Genomic DNA, 20,414 nt, shown 5'->3' with positions numbered 1-20,414 from the left:
CTGACCAATACCCAGCCCGACCAGAGCAGTGATTGGTTCCTTTTGGATAACTCCCCCCAGTTTATATACTTGGCATGACATGCTGTGGTATGGAATACCCCTTTGGCTAGTTTGGGTCAGGTGTCCTGCCTGCTTCCTTCTGGCTTCTTGTGCCCCTCCTCACTGGCAGAGCATGAGAGACTGAAAAGTCCTTGACCAGAGTAAGCATTACTTAGCAACAACTGAAACATGAGTGTGTTATCAGCATTGTTCTCAGACTAAGACAAAATACAGCACGGTGCTAGGAAGAAAATGAATTCTGTCTCAGCTGAAACCAGAACACCAACATCTTTGGAAACAAGATATTATTCAGTGGTTATTTTTTTAAATGCCCCTTTACTGAATGTGCTCCCAGCATTTGCTATATTAATACAACATAGTCTAATTACACTTCCAGCCCTGGGTCTTCATTTAGGTCTATAATTTGAGATCTTTTACGAGGGAATTGGACTAACACAGCAGAGATCCAAATACACACTTGATCCCTGGTACTATAGCACCACAAATTTGCTGCTCAAAAAAGCTGCTGATCTATTACTTGGTCTTGAAAGAGCAGGTTTTTGTACATAGGACTGTAGAAATTATTAAAAACAGCAAAGGCATTTCAAAGACAAGTGAACCTCACAAGCTAATATGGGGAACTTAACTTCTCTATCCACTGGCTTATTTAAACTCACTTGGCTTTCCTTCCCCTTCACATTTTACTGTTTTTGTAACTATTCTTGTGCAGTGGAAGAAGTACATGAAATATTTACAAGCTGAATGAGTAGAAAGATACCTAAATAGGGAAATGGGAAGATATGTTTCTGGCATCTACTTCCAACTACAAAAATTGAATAGAACTAAGTTGTTGGGAAAAAGATGAATTAAATCTACTCATGTATGACTGCAATCATGGAAATCACAAAAAAAATGTACCTTTCATGAATGATTCAGGGTGTGGAATGAGATACAGATCAGTTAGCAAACCCACTTTAACAGGTTTAAAATATTTAACACACTGATAATCATCCTTCTGTGATGACAAACAGACCATATTTAAAGCAGTTTCAAAAATGAGGTATGAAAACTTCAGTTTCTGCTCATGTTTCATCCTCTTGAAGGATTTCGACTTGGGAGATCTGGGAGATTGAAACTGTCCTTTCTGCTGATGTATTTAATTTCTAAACATATTGTATCTCACACACTCCATTTAAAAGAGATTTTATTCCTCTTAACCTATTGTGGGACTTAGGGCTGTCTGCACTAGATAAATGATGTCTCACATATCAAAGTGAATGACGATACCTATTTCCTTTTCCAACACTATTAGAAAAGTATTACTTTCCTTGGTGTTTCTTAAGCAGAAATGCCTTTAATTTATGATGCTAGAATATAAATGTTGACTGCTCTATTTTTGCAGTTTAAGGACAGCTATTCTTTTGTGAATCTATTGCAAAAGACAAACAGGAGAGCCAATTACTATTGTTAATCTTTATCCTAATTTACAAAGGGTATGAGATCACAGACATAATTTCCTACTGTAATCAGTTGCTGTCACTAGGAATCCTGAACAATATGCAGAGCTAGGACAAATTCAAGGTACCAATGTCAGCCAGCAAGGCATGGGAAGTATCTTTCATCTACGTTTAGAAATACTTTCTCTCAGTTTGCTCTTCATGTGGTCTACATAAAGCAAGAGAATGTTAAAGTACTATCTGTATGACAAGATCAGACACCTGCCAAATTTAATAATATAATCATGGTTCACAGTAAAACTAGATTGCTTCTTAAAAATTCCTTGGGAGATGAAATATTTGTTAACTGAAACTTGCATATGTCAACTTTTATGGGTATTGTTTTTCTTCATGCATCAAAAAATATTTAGTAGGAATTTTAATGAGAGTGGGCACTTAAGAAGAAATAATCCTTATTCTGTTGATAGGCAACAACAGAATAACAGTGCATTATAATTTTCTCCCACAATTTAATTTTTTTTTTTAATGCAAGGTCGTAGGATATAATATGGTTTGTGTTGGAAGATCATCTAGTTCCAATGTCCCTGCCATGGGCAGGAACACATTCCACAGGACCAGGTTGCTCAAAGCCCAATCTAACCTGGCCTTGAACACTTCCAGGGATGGGGCAGCCACAGCTTCTCGAGACAACCTGTGCCAGTGTCTCACCACCCTCACAATAAAGAACTTCTTCCTTGTATCTAGTCTAAATCTACTCTTTTTCAGTTTAAAGCCATTTCCCCCTGTCTTGTCACTACATGCTCTTGTAAAAAGTCCTCTCCAGATTTCTTGTAGGCCCCTTTTAGGCACTGGAAGGCTGCTATAAAGTCTTGCTGGAGCTTTCTCTTCTCCGGGCTGAACAAGCTGAAATCTCTCAGCCTGTCTTCACAGGAGAGGTGCTCCAGCCCTCTGATCACATCTTTGTGGCTCTCCTCCAGACTTTCTTCACCAGCTCTACAACCTTCTTGTGTTGGGGTCCCCGATCTGAGTGCAGTACTCCAGGTGGGGTCTCACAAGAGCAGAGTCCCTTTACCAAGTCATGTTGGGCTTTTTGTCAACCAACACCCTCAAGTCCTTCTGCTCTGATCTGCTCTCAATCCAGTCTCAGCCTGCTGTGTCAACCTTGCCAAGAGCAGGCTGTCCTGGAACCCAGAACCCAGGATTTCCAGATTCCCTCTTTCAGAGCATGAAGTCTTAAGGACATAGATCTGAAGATGAGCTCTGCTCTCAGCCCTGTGGCAAGTAGCCTGCATGTCTGCCCTGGGTCAGGGGTGGTTCACGCATCAAACATTATTTAGAGCTGGCCATAGCAAAGCTATCAAACATTGTGAAGCAGACATTCACAGTAACAAGTAACAGGTCTGTGGTAAATGTTCAACTGCCAGAGGCTATATAGGATCATTTAGCATGTTCAAATTCTCCAGTGGAGTTAACACTAGAGAGGATTATTGCTGCCTATTGGACTTTCATAGTGATTTGTTGCAGCAGGTTGGTATTACTTGGCAATTTTTGACTATATACTGAATTGTCACCTTTCTAATTATTCTGGAAGAGCTGAAAGGGTCATGGCACAAAGTACAATCTCTCAACTGTCAGGCAGAAGGTGGTGTTTTTAGGTTATTGTTGCTTTTCACCCTCAGCTCTGATGTGCAGGATTGGGTTCACAGGGATAAGCAGAAAAACTGCTTGCCCTGTTCTTCCAATGGAGTAAGCGTGGCAAGTTCAGTTATTAATTTAAATCAAGCATATGGGGTTTACTCATACTTCACAAAAGGAAGTAACATATTAACAAGAATTGTTTCTCCTCACACACACATTAAGGAGTTGTACAATATACTTACACATGTATCCATGCACTAACTTGAATAAATAGAATTTAATTTTTTCCTTTAATAAGGAGAATTATATGAAATTTTTTTGTGACTTCATAATCAAATGTCAGTGTTAAGTTTCCATGTAGACTTCAAGTCTCAAGTACTTACATGTTTCTTATTCCTGTTAATACCTGTGCATCTCAAACATATCTTTATCAGAAATTCCTAAAAGTTAGGAAACTTCTATTATGCCTGTTTCGATATGTGAGAAACCCAAAGTTAGAAGAGAGCGTGATTTGTCAAAGGGAATGTAGCTACCTGTGGGAGGAAGCAACTGAAGCAGTGTTCTAACTTTTGGCACATTCTTCCTCACCTCTATTTTACTTCATTTTGCCTAGAAAAGAGAAGAAGAGGAAAGACAAAAAGGTGAAGAACAAATAAAACAACAGGAAGAAATCCGAGCAAAAGAGTTGTATCTGAGCCTCATGCAAGCTCAGCAGCACAGTCAACAAAGCGATGATGACCAGGAGTGGGAAGAACAGTGTGAGTAAAATTACCTTCACAGAATTAATGTATTTCGGAAGGCAAATAAAAGGAGACTGGTAGAATGGAAAATAGTCTTGCTGAAAGTCTCTTCTACATAGAGGAATGCAAAATGCTGTATTGTTTTTCAGGAAAATACCAGCCTGAGCTCACAAACAGAAGTTACAGTGAGTTTGCCAATTTTACATACCTTTCTGAATGAGAATCGATGTCAATGTCCTATAGACATTTTTTCATGTACAGTGACTGAGGTAATTAATATTTTGTCTAATGTCATTAATTAACAATTTTGGCTTAATAAGAATTCTGGACACAGTTATTTTGCAGCTTGTCCTCAGCTGTTTCTGAAGAGGTAAAATCTGCCTTAATCTGTATTTTAATTATTTCCATATGGCAATGGAGTCAAGCTATGATATGAGCACTGGCACTCACTTAATTGCAAAAAATTGCAGAACATAATATTTAGATTGTTGCCCTGAAAATAATCATGATGATGATCTCTCCACTAAAGGTGCTGTATCTATCACCATTGTGATTAATTTAAAAATAAGTTAGTGATTTTTGAAAGCCTTTAAGGAACAGAATAAATATATTCCTACATATATATGTATACATACATACATACTTTAGGTAAGTAAAGGTCCACATTATGAGTAAATAAGACTTAATAGGATAATATGAATAAAATGTACACCTATATCCATCTGGATGTCTGTTGTATAGGTGGCTTTAGAAGTAGAAAATCTGTTTGCAATGAGAATTATGTATTTTTGTTGGGGGAAGAATATTTTTTATTTCCCACATCTATACTGATTTAATTACTCTGCAGAAAAAAGGAAATGTAACGATTAGAAAGTTTTATCTAATGTGGGGTTATTATATTAGTTATATATAACACAAAGGTTCATTAACTAATACTAAATATGGAGATATATGGAGCTGATAGTATGTGTTGCATGAAATACCTCATGAAGTAGGAAAAAAATATTGCTGTAGTGTTACATATTTCCTGACAAAAGTAAAAGAAATGCCTAAAAAAATGCATTGAGTTTATTTTATGGTTCTAGTCATCACTTTAGGAGTTCCTGAGAACTGATTACTGGAGTCCTATTACCTGGAATTGATGTGATAGTGAATCATTTTGTACAACATGAATTTAATCTGTATAAGATGCACTGCTGCCATTTTCCAAGCTCATAACAGGCTATGCTCATTTTTGATCAAAAAAACCCTCTGTATATAACACTGGCAATAAAAAGAAGGTAATTATTTCCTCGAGAATTATCTAAACCCATGTGTATGTCTTTATTTGGAAATGAAAACTGTAGATTTCTGTATATTGGGTGTTTAAGAGCAGAATGAGTTGGGAATAAAATAGCCTCTTAGTTTTGTAGAAAACTAGCATCAGCTGGTAGCATAGCACAGAGAATGATATTATGTGCTTTAGTATTTCTTTGATGGTATATAAGGAAAAAAAAAATTAGCAATCATGTTACTAAGAAAACCACCACCACCAAACACACACAAAGACCCCCAGCCTCCCTTTACACTGAAATTGGCAATAAAACAAAATACCTTAAGCATTGCTATAACTATATACTGTAACTATAACTTATTTTCTTACTCTTGCACTACAGACGTAACTGAGGTTTTAAACTGTTGCCTCTGTTTTCTTAAGGAATGTTGGTTATATGAAGACAGAGATCAGAAGTACGTTAGAGGAATTATGGGAAAAGGCAGAGAGGAAAGGAATAAGGTCTGAAAGGTTTTGACCACGATTTCTGTAATGGCATTCTTGATCTGTCAAAACACTTTTGGCTGCATTATATGCTGATGAATATAATCTACCATCAGTATTTTGTCTTGTTTAACCTTTGGAGTATTTTGTATGCTCTGAAGGAATTCTATCACCGTCAGTCTGTGTGCCTCAGTACTTGCAGACCTGTCTGCTTGTGGTCAAAAGGGTGACTGACTGCAGTAATTTCAAGCTGTCTAGCTTGGTCACCAGTAATAGTGCTGCCATGGCAAAACAAAAGCTCAGCACCTTCTAGCTGGTGGCACCAAAGTTGGGTTTTGCAGCCTACTATAAATTCTGTGCTGCTAGAGTTTATGCTGTTATCAGTAATTGATTTAGCATTAAACTAAGTGCAGAATAATGACTAGAGTGTATCACATCCTGATTTATCCTCTTATGTTTATCTTAGTGTCTCAATTTATCCCAGTTGTTTTGACAGCTTAGAACTGCGTTCCATTAGCAAATGGCTGTGACGACTTAAGATATGAAGATGCAGTGTTTAGTGCCTCATCTGAAACCAGTTCCTGGCTGGTTTAGACTATGCTATCAGACTGCATTGAGCTTCCTCGGGAATGTTAACATCTTCCATTTCCTTAACAGGAACTGGAAACCCCAGCAAACAGGCAATAACAAATATTAGGAAGTGGGAACATCTGAAATTGCTATGGAACTAGTCCTTCAGGTTCACCAGATTTTTTACTTCTGATTTCAGTTCCAGGTTTTTTTCCACCCTTTTAATGACGATCCTTTCATTTTGTCTTCAAATATTCCTTTGGGACACTGAGAGGAAATTTAGTGAAGTTAGGCAAAGCTGTCTACTTGTCATCTTTTCTGAGCAATAAACAAATGCATGAATGTATAAGAGAATTACAAGCAGATGTAACATTAACATCTTTTGTCTCTACACACCAGCAATGGAAACTATATTGCCCATTAGGAACAAGGCCAGGCTCCTTTGTGTCTTACCTCCTTGAAGTCAGCCCTTCATATTCAACAGGGCTGGGGGTCAGTACTGAAGAGGAAAAGTAGTGCTAGAGCAGCTATTGTGGAGAGCAAATGTAGCTATGATATTGATGACACTACTAATTTATTTAGTAGATGGAATTTAGAACGTGATGAGGATTCATCTCTCCTCATCACATTATCCCTCAGTTGTTTATTGCCAAGGCAATAAGCAAAGTGTTGGTAAAATTAGCTCCTGTTGCTTGGTTCAGTTTGCTTCTGCTTTTTCCCTGTTTATGCCAAATATCAATAAAAGCCCATAGAACCAACATGTTAATTGAAATATATAATTTTAGTGCTTTCTAATGTACTAAATGACAAACGTAGAATAACTTTAGAAATAGGTACTAAAAGGAAAAAAAAGTGTTGTAAGACCAATTATACACTTCAATTTCATATGATAGATATATGTTGTGCTGTTTTAGATGGCAATTATGAGTTAATATGTGAAGTCAAGTATATTGGCTGGCAAATGAGAAGATGAATAGTGGAAAAGACTGAATCAAAGTGTCCACTGTTCAAAGCTGTTCTTTTGGGTTTTTTTTTTGAAACTGAGAAGTGAGAACTAAGGCTAAGCTTGGATAGAGGAGTGCGTATATTCTGACTAGTTTTGGACCTTTCTACAGGCTGTTCTTTTTTGTAGGTTTCTAGAGTATTCAGTAAACAATACTGTATATCACAGACTCCAAGTGTGACAGCAGGCCCTTTGTGAAAGCAGAAAAGGAATCTGCGAAACATAATAGGAAAAACAGTAGTATAAATATTCATCTGATTGAATATTGCAAACGGCATTCTGTTAATACACTTAGAACCCCCTGCAAACTGCATCAAACAATGAAGTGCTCAGATACCATCTGACCAGCTTTACTCATCTCCAAACAAAAATTATTCCAGTAAAAAAGTAGACAGAGTTGACTGACTTTACCTATTCTTATGCTTTTCCCAAAGCACCCACTTTTGGTCTCTGTTGGAAGTAGGATTCCAGGCTGACTCATTATATCTTCTTTTATATTGTTACATTTTTATGTTCTTCTACAAACTATGTCCATGAATTTATTTTTGTCTTAATTTTAAAGGAATTCATGTTTGTTTGGTTCTTATTTTCCACATAAATGCAAATGAGTGAGTTTACTGGCAGGAGCATTTGATAAAGTGCTGAATTTTGAAGTGAGCAGTCCCCGGCTCAGCTATGCATTGACAAGAAAGTGCTCAACCTTAAGTATGTGCTCACTGAACTTCAGTAGGTCACAGAGTGTGTTGTTGAATAGGGCATGGGATTATTCACATGCTTTTAGATAAGCAGATTGCTGAATTGGAGCATATCGCAGAGTATTTTTGAGAAGTTATTTTCCAATTAGGAAAGGGGAAAACACCATGTGATTTGTATGCACACTCAGAAAATTTAAAGATTGAATTTTATCTATTAAGTACTCATTTGAATTGCTCATAAACAAGCTTTCAAGAATTATTAAGAAGGGTAAAGCTGATACAAAATAATTTAAAAATGAGAATGCATATTCATAGCACATGGGTTTCTTTCTGCTTTCGTATAGCTGTGATTGTAACTCACAGTCTTCAAAAGCAAAAACATTGTACAAAATTGAGAGTTCCTAGTCTTTCACAAATTGTGTGATCAAGTTCAGCTGCAGCAAAGCAAATCCTCATCTGTATCAAAGATTTGGCATTAGAACTTTGCCAGGACTGCTAATAGGGATTTCACAATCCTAAGAGAAAAATATAAAAGGAAATCTTGCTTTTTCACTCAAAAGACAACTTAGGTTAGCACAGAAGAATAATAGATTCTCTTGAACTGTTCAAGGAAAACAAGGCAAACTCAGTGAGACCTATAGGATCGTGAAAGGTATTGCACACGCAAGCTGTGTGGTTTCTTTTTTGTTGTTAGAGTATGTTCTACATGACACTGCAGGTCATGTAAACATGTCTAAGCTGGCCTTAAACTATTTTTTCTAGCAATGATAGCCATGTAATCATGACAGCACAAACCTTAGTCTCAATATTTTTACCAATTTTCCAGGAGAGTTTGATAACTCATTTTTGGCCTGCTCTACTGCAGCCACAATCATATTGGCACCTAAAATTCTCTATAAACTATATAAAGGCATTGCTACATAATTACCCTGCCATCAAGGCAGAAACATGCTTAATTTTGTAAGTGCTGAAAGAGGATGTACCTGTCTTTGGTATCACCAACACCTGAATTAAAAACTAGTAGTGGAGATGGAACAACAGGACTGGGCTGAACTGTAGATTTCCTGCAAACTTGACAAGTCAATCAAATTCTTCATTCCATATGATGTTGATATTTAAAAGTTGCAAACTATGCTACCTCTCCCCATTGTTTTGTCATAAGGAATACTAAAATTCAATAGTTTGGGAAAATGTAGTCCAGGTCACTAGCTTCTGATGGTACAGATTTTATTCGCTAGTAAAAATACAGTAAGAATGTCTCTTGAAAAGAGTGTCTGTTGCTGGGGAAAGTGGGGCATGAAGATACCTTGCCTTTTTTTTACTACCAGGCAGCCTGTACATCAGTAGAATAGAATCCCAGAAAGCTCCAGGCAGTTTGACCTTGATCTGTGACAACCAGTGGCTGGTTTCTAAATGTCTTACCAAGTTGCATTGCACTCATCTTCCTTGCTGTCTCATGTTGTTGCAAATACAAAGTCCACATTTAAAGCAGCCATTACTGAGTAGCTTAACAAATGATACATCACAGAACTTTTTTTTTTTTTTTGTAACTAGTATACTTGAGCCATTGAAGTAGCGTATTTAGGTGACATTATCTACACTTAAAAATAACAACCTGTAAGATAAATAGTGAAACCTGTTACTCAAATTTTCTGTGCTGTGCAGTTGTTTGGTATTGTGTTTAGCAAAAACTGCTCTGTATGTAGTTAAGTGAAACTGAAACCTTGCCAGTTATATACACATGAAGAATCTATGACATGTTTATGATGCTATGTTGCTAAGCTTTTAGTCCTGCATATCTTGCTACCTATGATAATATATAACTCTTAGCCTAAAAGTCTTTTTCCCTCATTTAAGGGTTTTATTTTGTGTCATTTTGTTTTGAGCACTTTTATTCCTTGATTCCATGAAGCCTTTTCATGATTTGGAAAAATCCATTTATACTTCTGCTTGCTTTAAATCAGGAGTGTAAACCAGTGGCATGCAAACAGTCTAATGGAATGCATCTATCTGGTTTTATATCATGCATTCCTAGTCACAGGTGCAATCACAGCAGAGTAAGAAATAGTCTGTTCACTTTATGAATTGGGTATGATCTAAGCCAGGATAGTCATGGCAGGATTGATAATTGCTACTGGAGGCAATAGGTTGCTGCTTTAATATGTGCTTCACTGGATGTTAAAGGTTTGTTTTGCACTGGAATAATTTGCTTGCCTGAAGTTATTTCTATCTCAAAAAAAAAAAACAACACACAAAAAAAAACAATCAAAATGGGGCTTGAGGCACCAAGAAAGAGCTGATAGATAATGAATATTTGCAGTACAATTCTTGGTCCTTTTAAGACATACCCTTTTGAAGAGAGGATTTTTAGGATGTTAGTTTTAAAATGACGAAGGTTTAGTGAAAGATGCCTGACCTGTGAGGGCCAGAGCAGCAGTCTCATTTCAGGTTATGGAAATGTTTATCTCCCTTGTCAATGCCATTGATAGATGTGTATTAAATCTTCCAGTACAGATTCTGTTTCTTTATATGCAATTTGAGAGACTCAAATGTGAGACAACCCCATCCATAGCATCAGCATGCCCTTTCCAAAGACTATTAACTTCTCCATTGTTACCGAAAATATTTTTTGACTGCAATTTTCAAGACGGAGACTTCTGTGACTAAGTACTGTAACAAAGATAGCATAGGCCTTTCAGAAAGAAAGCAACAGTAACAACAAAAAGTGTGACCTACATGCTAGTTTTTATCTAACTGTAATTTTTGAGAATAGCTCCTACAATGCCAGTTATGTGCGTAGCTGCAAAGAATTTCATTAAACACTGACTTAAGTTTAATTGGTAGTTAACATTCTTTCTTGAAACATAAAACTTGCTTCACTGTCACTGGAAAAGATGTCCTGAAGCAGAATTTCTCTTATTACAGCCAAAGCAAGTGTCAGATGTAATTGCACTATGTAGAGGCTCAGTTATTGCCAGCAGTCATCAGATCATTGATAGCTCAAGTCTGGCGTGCTTTTTCTAATGATGGGCCTGTATCTGAAGCATCACAGAAGTCATCCAGTTACCCATCTCTTTGATAGTGCATTGTAATTTGAATGTTCTTAATATCACATTATATAAGGAATAAAAGTAGCTCTATTAGGAAAATGTTAAATGGTTGGTTGTATTTCTGAAGTCTCTCCTCCTCACTCTTTCCATTCATTCCACCCAGTGCGCCGCTCCAAAGCTGCAGATGAGGAAAGGAGCCACAAAGCACGCAGGGCTCGGGATGAATACCGACGACAATCCTTGCGTGCCATTCAGAAGGGAAGAGTGGCTGGCTTGAGTAATTTGTTCCAGGGGACAAGCCTGAATAACGATCAGGAGATAAAACTGAATAATAGTGCAAGTTGTTTGCAGCCTCTCTCTGCAGCATCCAGGTTGGTTTGTACACAAGTCACTTACCTACTTAGAAATAATTTTGTGTTGAATTGATCCTTCTCCAAGGTTCTCCAAAACCAAGCTTTTCTTCAGTTGTTGGAAATTCTCAGTCTTGCTCTTTCACTACAACTAAAAAAAGAATGTTTAAAGAAAAATGAAAACAGAGGAATGCTTAATGTAAACTAAATGCCATTAATTTTTCAGACAGATTTCTTAGAGTTCACACAGAGAGATGGATCCTTCAAAAGCCAGTATTTGATTAGTGTGCAGAGCTGTGATATGGAGAAATCAAATGGACAAATTCTTAGGCAGGTCATAAGCCTAACACTGCCTGCTGAATCACAGCTTTTTGAAAAGTTTTACAGACAGCTGCCATACTCCTAAGTTTCAGGGAGTTCAAGTTTTTATTTCAGGAAAAGTCTTGTTTTTTTCTTTACCAGTTATTGTAGCACCAGTGAGAATTGTTTGGAAATGTGTTGTGCTTTAAGAAGTTCTTTGCTCTACTGTGCTGAGACAGAAACTCTCCTGTAACAGCAGCCAAAACTCCCAGTTTGAGGAGCAATCAGAATTTCAGTCTTGGAGAGACCAGGATTTTAAAGTTACCACCAAATCAACTTGTCAAAGGAATTGTCTTCTTATTTGTCCACACTACTTAAAGTCTTATTCAAATTGCAGTAGAAAAAAACACTATTAAAAGTGGCAGATTTTGAAAAGGCAGTCTGTAACTTTGACTTGAAGTTCTGAGCTTGTGAGGTGAGATTATTTACTATAGAGCTTGGTTGTGCTAGATGTGATCCTTTTCAAAAAGGGCATGAAAAAAAGCTGAAAAATATTTTGATCATTCTCCAGCTCATGTTCAGTACTACTTATTTGTTTCTAACCTGCACCTATACTACAAAAAACAGGCAATATTTCTTTTTGTTATCTCTTAAGGCTCCTCTTTGTCTGCCCATGGCTTGATTTGAAGGCATCAAGAAAAATAAAGGTTGCTTTAAACACATACTTTAATAGTGAATATACCTAAATGTCTATAATTCAATTTCTCACACCTAACACTGGTATGGCTGAGCAGGAATAGATGTGTATCTAAAATTTTACTTTGCCAGTGACCTGAGAGGTCAAGGAGGAGATGCACAATATGTTGTTATTTACCAGTAGTGTGGGACGGATTTTTTCCTCGGGGGAATGTGGGTTTGGTGTTATGTCTCTGAAGTTTTTCAGCATGAAGCATAGCCCCTTTAGTTTTTGCCTTGCCTTTTCTTTTAAGTCACTAGAAAATAGTATTCATTTATATTTATTTAAAATCTTTCTTTCTTATAATTTCTATACTTTAGAAAGCTTCCATTCACTTTTTTCTCACTGGTCTTACTTTGCTGAGTGTTTTCTAAATATGTAAAAAATACATTAATATTTCTATTGTCCCTTGGTTTTACATACTGCTAATTCTCTGTATGACTCTTCTGTAATTACTTGCCTTTCAATACAGTAATATCTGGGAGCGTCCTTCTAGACCCTTTTCCCAAGATGTCATCATTCGTTGGTTCAAAGAAGAGCAGATTCCTCGACGTGCGGGGTTTGAGAGGAACACCAACAGGATTGCTCAATGGTTTCATGGTAATACACTGATCCTTCATTTCATTTACAATAGAGTTGTAAGCATACACTCAAGAAATGAATCCTGCCAGTTTTCATCACAAAAAGGAAAGTCTACTTGACATTGTGAAACATGGTGCCTGTTAAGATTTTTGCATCATTCCTATTATTTGCATATGATGTTCCAGTTTTCTGTTTTCTGATTAGGTACAGTAGTTTGTGATTCATACCACCAAAATTTTGTTGTTTTTTTTTTCCCAGCAATATTCTGGCCAAAATATATTTGCTGTTTAATAACAAGCCAAGCCGGAGCATTGATGCGGAGTTTTTTATTTTCCTACAAATGACATTTTGTGCTTTTTTTCTGAGAGACAAACTGATTAAAATTTCATATGTGGACATTTTTCAAAAGTATTTTCAATAATGATCTTTCTGTGTCACCTGTGGTAAATGTTTTTCCTGCTCGTGAGAAGTTCACATCCATATAGATTGGCACAAGTAGTGATGAACATAATTCATGCCTTAAGTTAAGAAGGCATCTGGACTTGTGCAGTCTAATTTCTGTGGTTTTGAATTAATGTTAATCATGGCAAGAACTGAAGAATCAGTGATCTTTCTTTAGTTTCTCAGGTCATGCTGACTGTATCTTAAGAAACTGACTATCCAATGACATTTATGAAGGTGAGCGAAGTGCCTCATTTGTCCTCCTCCCGCTCATAGCCTGACAAAGTTAATTAAGATAGATCCCAAACATGAAGCTCAGCGGTTTTCTTTGTGGAGATCCACATGAATGCACCTTTTGTACTTATTTGCTGATTGGCTGGTTTAGCTTCTGCAGCCCTGGTCAGATTCATCATAACCTTTAGTGAACAACTCAAGTGCCTTGTAACTCTTCTGGAGTTGTGGAAATTGAACATCAGGTTGTTACAGATGCAGTAAGCAATGATTTGTAGTGTTATGCACTATGTTATATTTTGTAATGTAGACAAATTTGAGGAAAGAAAAATAAATGAAAAATTCAGAGCAAAAACAAACCCAAACCCTCTTGATTGAATTTGCCTCCAGTCTAGTGAGGTGGGAAGGAGAAGGCAAGCAAAGCCATTTTTGATCCAGCCAAAAATCTTTTTTCCTCTATTCTTTATTACTCATTCAAATAAAGATTTTGATGCCTATTGTATAAGCCTATTTAGGATCTTCTGTGTGTTGTTGTTTTGCACTGTATTCAGGCAACCAGGACATTATATATTTTTTGGCGGTATGAATAAAATACAGCAGACTATATATGACTTGTGTAAGAAATTGTCAATACAAATGAGAGCCATTATTCAAAGCCCAGAATTACAGCTAACCATGCAACCCAATGTAGCAATTATAAAAATCATCATTTGGTCATGTGGATGTTTCTGTGGAAAGAACTGCTGCCTAGTATTTAATGTTTTCTAGTGTTATGATGACAGGTTCTCAGAACCTCAAGCATCTCTCAAACAGGTATAATCAGGTCTTCACATCCTTGAATAACTTCTGTATTTTGTTATATTCCAGTTTTGGACCATAAAATGGGAGTATAATATTCTGCCTCATGTTAAAGGCTTTTTGAATGCAATACAGTGAGAGATCTATGATAGCCATACCAAAAAATTAGATATTAATTTCTTGCAGAGTTACATGGTTTTGCTAAGGTTAATAGACCTTTGCTTACTTGCTTTGACAGTCAGGTGGTTTAGCTTTTTAGCTAAAGTTTAACATTAGCTGATTTGCTGTCTTCAAATTGTACTATGGACATATGATATTTTCTGAGTTTGAAGAGATGAAGGTCTGAGACAGATGTGTTTAGGTAAAATAACAAAGTCCAAATAATAATGCAAAAATGTCTTTAATCTCATATATTTGGCATATTTCCCACATTAAGTCATCAAACTGATCTGATTCTGTTCTGAAATACATATTGTCTAGGGCATTTTCATGGTATGCGAAACAGGGAAACCTATGGCATACTTAAAGTACTTGAAGTTTTCCTTTTGTTTTCATTTGAAGTACCAGTACAAAATGTTTAATTTGAAGTGGTAAAATCCGTAATAAAGAAAATTCTTTTTCAAGTATGCACATTTCCTTCCTTATTCACAAAATGTTACTTCTTGCACCAATATCAGCTTCAACTTCATCCATATCTGTCTCTTGAAATTATAATCAGTTATCTGAACTCCACTGAGAGGTGTTTTTAGCTCATTTTGAATAGGCTTTACTGTTTTCTTGATTAAATAATATGTTAAAGATACAAACTGTACTGTTCAGCTGAATTTTAGGTGTAATGTTGGCTATGTTTGAGTAATAGATCGCTGCCACCAACTGGATTGTTTACCCCTTCAATATAGGATAATTTTTTTTAAGTTGGTAAAGAAGAACATTTTATTTTTAAAGATCTATATTTAAGCGTTATTCATAACTTAAAAGTGCATTTATCCCGTTAGGAAATCATAAAATTAGATGACCCAATGAACCTTTTTTAAAATTAGCTATGCTCACTTAGTGGCTAGAGTGCAATGGTACTTGGTTCCCAAACTGCTAAAATAAAGGAGAATTGGAGGAAGCAATTAAGGTGCCTCTGAGACTATACTGGGATATAAGAAGATCAGTGTCTATCTTTTGTACAAAACTCAGCTGTTTCTTTTATATTACCTAATAGTTGTCTTAGGTTTGATTGGAAAGAATTATGCCTTCAATTTTTGACTATGGAAACTAATAGGTCTGAATTTAGATAAAGGTAAATTCTGAATTCTTACCTGTTAATTGATGAATCTGGGTAGATGAATCTAACTTACAAGGGCGTCCTATATTGTATCAAGATGTATTTTTTTTTTTTTTTAAAATCTGAATTAAGAAGAGTCTTTTCCAAGATCTCAGTTGGTGGTATGTTTTGAAAGCTGGTAAGTAATTTGATGTTTAGGATGGGAAGGCTAGAAAGGGAGACACTCTTCATTTTCGCCACGTTTACCTTTGAACTGGAATTTTCAAAGATCTGTGCAACCCATGCCAAGTAAAGGGAAAGTTTCAGCCTTCCCTGTATGTTAAAGAGTTTTTCCAAACTCTGTCATAGACATTAGCAAATTGTAGTTTTCAGTTTTCTGCAGACATAAAACGTTGGGAATAGAATTCCATATAGCAACAAGACTAGAGGCCTCTTTCTTCCTGAAGTATTTCACAGAAGGATGCTGGTAGCTGAAAGAGGTAATAGTTCCATTTGGTTTTTTTGTCTTTCTTTTGTCCTGTTTTACTTGAAATCTGTTTCAGCATTTTTTTCATTCCCACTGGTTTGTCGGATGTTACTTTTGATATTTTTTTGTTTTGTTTGTTTTGTTTGTTTTACTTCAGGTGTTAGACTTTTCACTCTCACATTTTCTGTCCTGTATTTGGTTATTTTCCATTCAGAACATAGGACAGGGTTGCTGTTTGCAGGGTGGAGTTCTGTCTAAGTATTCCCCCAGCTATAGCTGAGACCAGCGGGTTATGGTTGTTGATTTTATCCACAACGGATCTGTTAGGGTTATTATAATACAGTATGACAAAATGAGGAGTTTATTCGTTGCCTGTCAGTGAGGTGGCTCTGTGCATATTTGCTAAGCATCTACTGTAGCACTATCAGATCTCTACTTGCCTTCAGGTTGAAAGGAATGTTCAGAGGCTGATATCATGGATCTGGAAACATGAGGTAGTTGCCCTAAAGGTTGTTCCTTTAAACTGTAATTGCAGTAGCATCTCCTGTTGTGGAGAACTATTTTATCAAGGGAAATCAGAGTGGCAGTGCAGTTACTACCTAAGGGAGTGGCAAGCTGTGAAGAAGCTGATCAGAATATGCTGAAGGATGGATTGAAAAATGCTGAGAGAAATAGAAGCTGAGTGATCCCTGAGGTCAGGGGAGGCCGGAAAGACAATTTTTGGTTTAACAAGATCGTGTTGCAAATGTTTATAGATTGCGGTTTAATTTCAGATGTTTTTAGGAAGAAACTTGTTTTGAGGAGGTAAATCTAGAAGACCTAAATAGTGCCAGTGGTTCTGCAAATCAGATGATCTCAGTAAAGGATTACAAACTTAATATTTCTGAGCATCTACTAATTTTGAGTCCTTGAACAGTAGTGACAACACTAGGCATGTTGGTATAGCTGAATAGTGAGAAATACACCTCATAAAATATAGCTGGTATTGTAGTATTTTTTAAGGGACTCAGAAATGGCAGTGGTTTGGTTTGAAATACATCTAAGAGTGAATACAGTTTGCTGCTTTGAACAGAAAAGAAAACTTTTTCTTCTGCTCTTGAAGAAGAACCTTCCAGTCATTCAGTGGAAGGAAGATGTAAGCAAGTGTCGTAAATCCAGCCAAAGTACAGCCTTTTTGGTATTAATGATCTATTTTCCAACTCACTGCTTTCTCATTATCTAGCTTTTACTTCTATTTGAGAGAGTGCACAGATAGATTCTTTGCTTAAGTAAACTGAGCCCCAGGGTCTGCTTATTTTTCCCCTTCTACAGTTGTTGTCGATGAGATACTTTGTTGGGCAAAAAGACACAAGATCTTGTTAAAAACCTCCTGAATTAATTGAGAGCTTTTACACTGTCCTCCACAGGCCTTGAAAGACACATCCAAAAAATAGCTACATGCAAAGTTTTGTATCTAAAACATCCTGTGATTGGGAAACATCTGAAATGGAATCAGAGAATTCCTGATTCAAACGATAAAACCAGCTAAAATAAAAGTTGTCAATTAGTATGTACCTGTTATCTTGCACACATTTGCAGGACAGTTCTGGGTCTCCAAGTTATTCAAGTACAGGAAGAATGGGAAGTGTAAGATTAAAAGAGTTACAGAATATAAAATTATATTTTGAAGAATTGTCTGGGAAGGATTAAAAAAAGATGACTTTCAAGTTGCTAGATTTAGAACAGACTATGTCTTATTCTGTTTATAGTAAAGGTAGATGTCTCTGTTTTGTACTTTGCCAGCCTGTTCTCAAGAAGAATGCGGGCACAGTTGAGACCAGCAGTTTGAATAACTGAGGCTTTGTGGCTTGTGAGTCCTACAAGGATATACCTAGGTCAACACAGGAGATAGCTATTGCCACCAGGTTTATTTTGTGTAAAACAAGTAATGCCGCAGTCATTTAGCCGTTATTCATCATTCCTAATCTGTGTGGATTTCTCAAAAAAAACCCCACATTGTTAGGAATGAGTGTTACCTTTGTTGGGATACTTAGGAAGAACAGATATGGAACAAATTTGGATGCCAAATTACACCCTCATCACATAACCTTACATTAGAGAATGTGTTGAAGCATACTCTTAGCCCTGATTGGGGAAGCATGTGCTGCTGTCACCCCTATTGTCACTCTTCTGTCTTTAAACAGAGAACATTGGTTTCCAAGGCTGTTTAGTCCTGTGCTTTTCATCACTCTTAAATTCAGACACAGTGATGAATGATAACCATATCACAGTGGTTATGGCAGGATGAATGAGAGCCCTCTATTTTATTATATAAAGGGGTTGCTAAACATTGAAGAGGCAATTCAAGTTGGAAAATCTGTGTCTAGCATTTGAAGGACTGATGATAGGCTCACTCTGGTTTTGCACCATAGCCTTTAAATAGTAATAATTTTGTAATTTTACTTTGAAATAATTATAAAGCTGTAATGTTTATAACCTGCACATACAAGTTTTATTGTATGGGCACGATAGATGAACTAGTTTGACTTTGCAGTTTTATACATATTCCCCATATGGGTGGATTTACACCCATATTATTAGAGCCACGATCATCTGTTTATTTCTTGTGAGATGGAATGCTATATATTTCCATCACATATTCCTATCAAACACCTCCTGGATGTTCTTATAGTATTTTTCAAAGATATTGCAGTATTTGGAATTATGTCTTTAGATCTTATGGTAGATTCTGATAGTTATGGATGTCTCAAGGCAGATCCATAACACAACAAAACCCAAATACTTCCTCAGCTCTAATTCAGTTCTTAGCTTCTTCTTTAAGAAATAAAAGATGTGATGCTGTTTTCTGAGAAATATGATTATCATTCATATACTAAGTCATTCCACTTGGGTTATACGATTGTATCAGTCTATCAGTTCTTTTGAAGGCTTCAGAATTGTTTTTCTAGTGCCATTGCAAAAGTGGCACTAGAAATGTCTACACAAACAGGGTATTAGCAAACAAAAGTTTTGGACTCTTGGCTCCCCTTGGAATGGAGCAAAGTATCAAAGTGAGGTAACATGAGCTGTAACATGCTGCAAGGAGAAAGGAAGCGCAAAGAACAGCAGGGAAATTGTAGAATGAGGCAACTGAATAATTAATGTAAATAGGCTAATTGCTAATGTGAAATGAGCTTTCTTATGTCTTTACAATACATTGTCCTTCTTGACTGCTTTTTAACTAGAAGCTATATACTAAAGATTAGGCATGTTCTAAAGACAGAAGTCAGCAGTTTTTCTGAACAAGTATTGCAGACACTAAAAATTAGAGGCAATAAAGAGCATATGAGCACAAAGTGGAAACAATTTTGATAAAGTGTTTCATGGATACAAACAGATCAGGTGCAGCGCCCATATAGTGCACTGCTAATTAAAGTTTATTATAAAAAAAAAAGTAAATCAAAATCAAGTTTGTGCCAGACAATTCTTTGCATTTGTGAAAAATAAGCACCGTGTTTTTCATAGAATTTACTTCCAAGTGAATTTACTAATCCCTTAATGAAAAAATATTTTGCTATTGAAAATCAAATTGCTTTACATTCTGAAGGCTTCTGCCCCTTTATTTAAATACTTCTCTTCTCCATGTGCTACTATTAGAGCATGACACAGTGAGAAATTATGTTTTCATTTAGTAAGCCATGGTGGTAGCTTAATGTGTTTACCTGCAATTTTAGGTTACAGTTCCGTGTTCTGTCTCCTTACTGAAGTGGGCTGTGTGTGAGTGCATTTTTCTATTACTGCAGCTCACTCAGTTTTTTTTTACCACATTACATAAAAGGGAGAGGTGTTCCTGAGTGGAAAGCTCTGCTGTTAGCATTTGGAAATGTAGCATCATTTATAAAAGCAAGTGATAGAAAAGCATGAGTTATTTGGAAGAAATTGCATGCAAGACTTAAAAGTGACCCAATTTAAAGAATATAAAGAATGTTAGAGACAGGTAAAGATCCCTGTTATCTACAAGTGTTGTTTATTCTAAGACCGAAAGAAATGATGATGACTGTTTATGGCAACCAAAGTGCACCCAGAAGGCTTTGCTCATCTGCCTACAGATGAGCTATGGTACCCTTTTATATATATTGTAATCTGTTCCATACATGCTGGATCATGCTTTCTCCTTTCAGTGTCACTTGTGTATGTGTTAATGGTTAGTTTATTCACAAGGTGCACTGAAATGTCAGTTGCTACCAGCACAAAACACTCAGCTCATACTGTGTATCTTTAAATGCTGTATCTGGATGTTACCTGATCAC

At 36.4% G+C, this 20,414-nt stretch overlaps 1 protein-coding gene across 1 annotated transcript in view; it reads left to right on the top strand.

The window, feature by feature from the left end:
- SH2D4B (SH2 domain containing 4B) overlaps nucleotides 1–20,414 on the top strand; it is a 60,024-nt gene that overhangs the window by 15,362 nt on the left and 24,248 nt on the right. Inside the window, exons 4-6 of the mRNA XM_061449978.1 lie at nucleotides 3,748–3,892; nucleotides 11,112–11,319; nucleotides 12,807–12,934. Coding sequence (XP_061305962.1) covers nucleotides 3,748–3,892; nucleotides 11,112–11,319; nucleotides 12,807–12,934 — 481 coding nt within the window. The remainder of the gene's footprint in view (nucleotides 1–3,747; nucleotides 3,893–11,111; nucleotides 11,320–12,806; nucleotides 12,935–20,414) is intronic.

Source organism: Pezoporus flaviventris, unplaced genomic scaffold (genome assembly GCF_033815535.1).
Source record: "Pezoporus flaviventris isolate CSIRO_AGI_PZ_B2104156 unplaced genomic scaffold, CSIRO_AGI_Pfla_v1 ptg000001l, whole genome shotgun sequence".
Taxonomy (NCBI): domain Eukaryota; kingdom Metazoa; phylum Chordata; class Aves; order Psittaciformes; family Psittacidae; genus Pezoporus; species Pezoporus flaviventris.
This window is presented reverse-complemented; position numbering and strand designations above follow the sequence as displayed.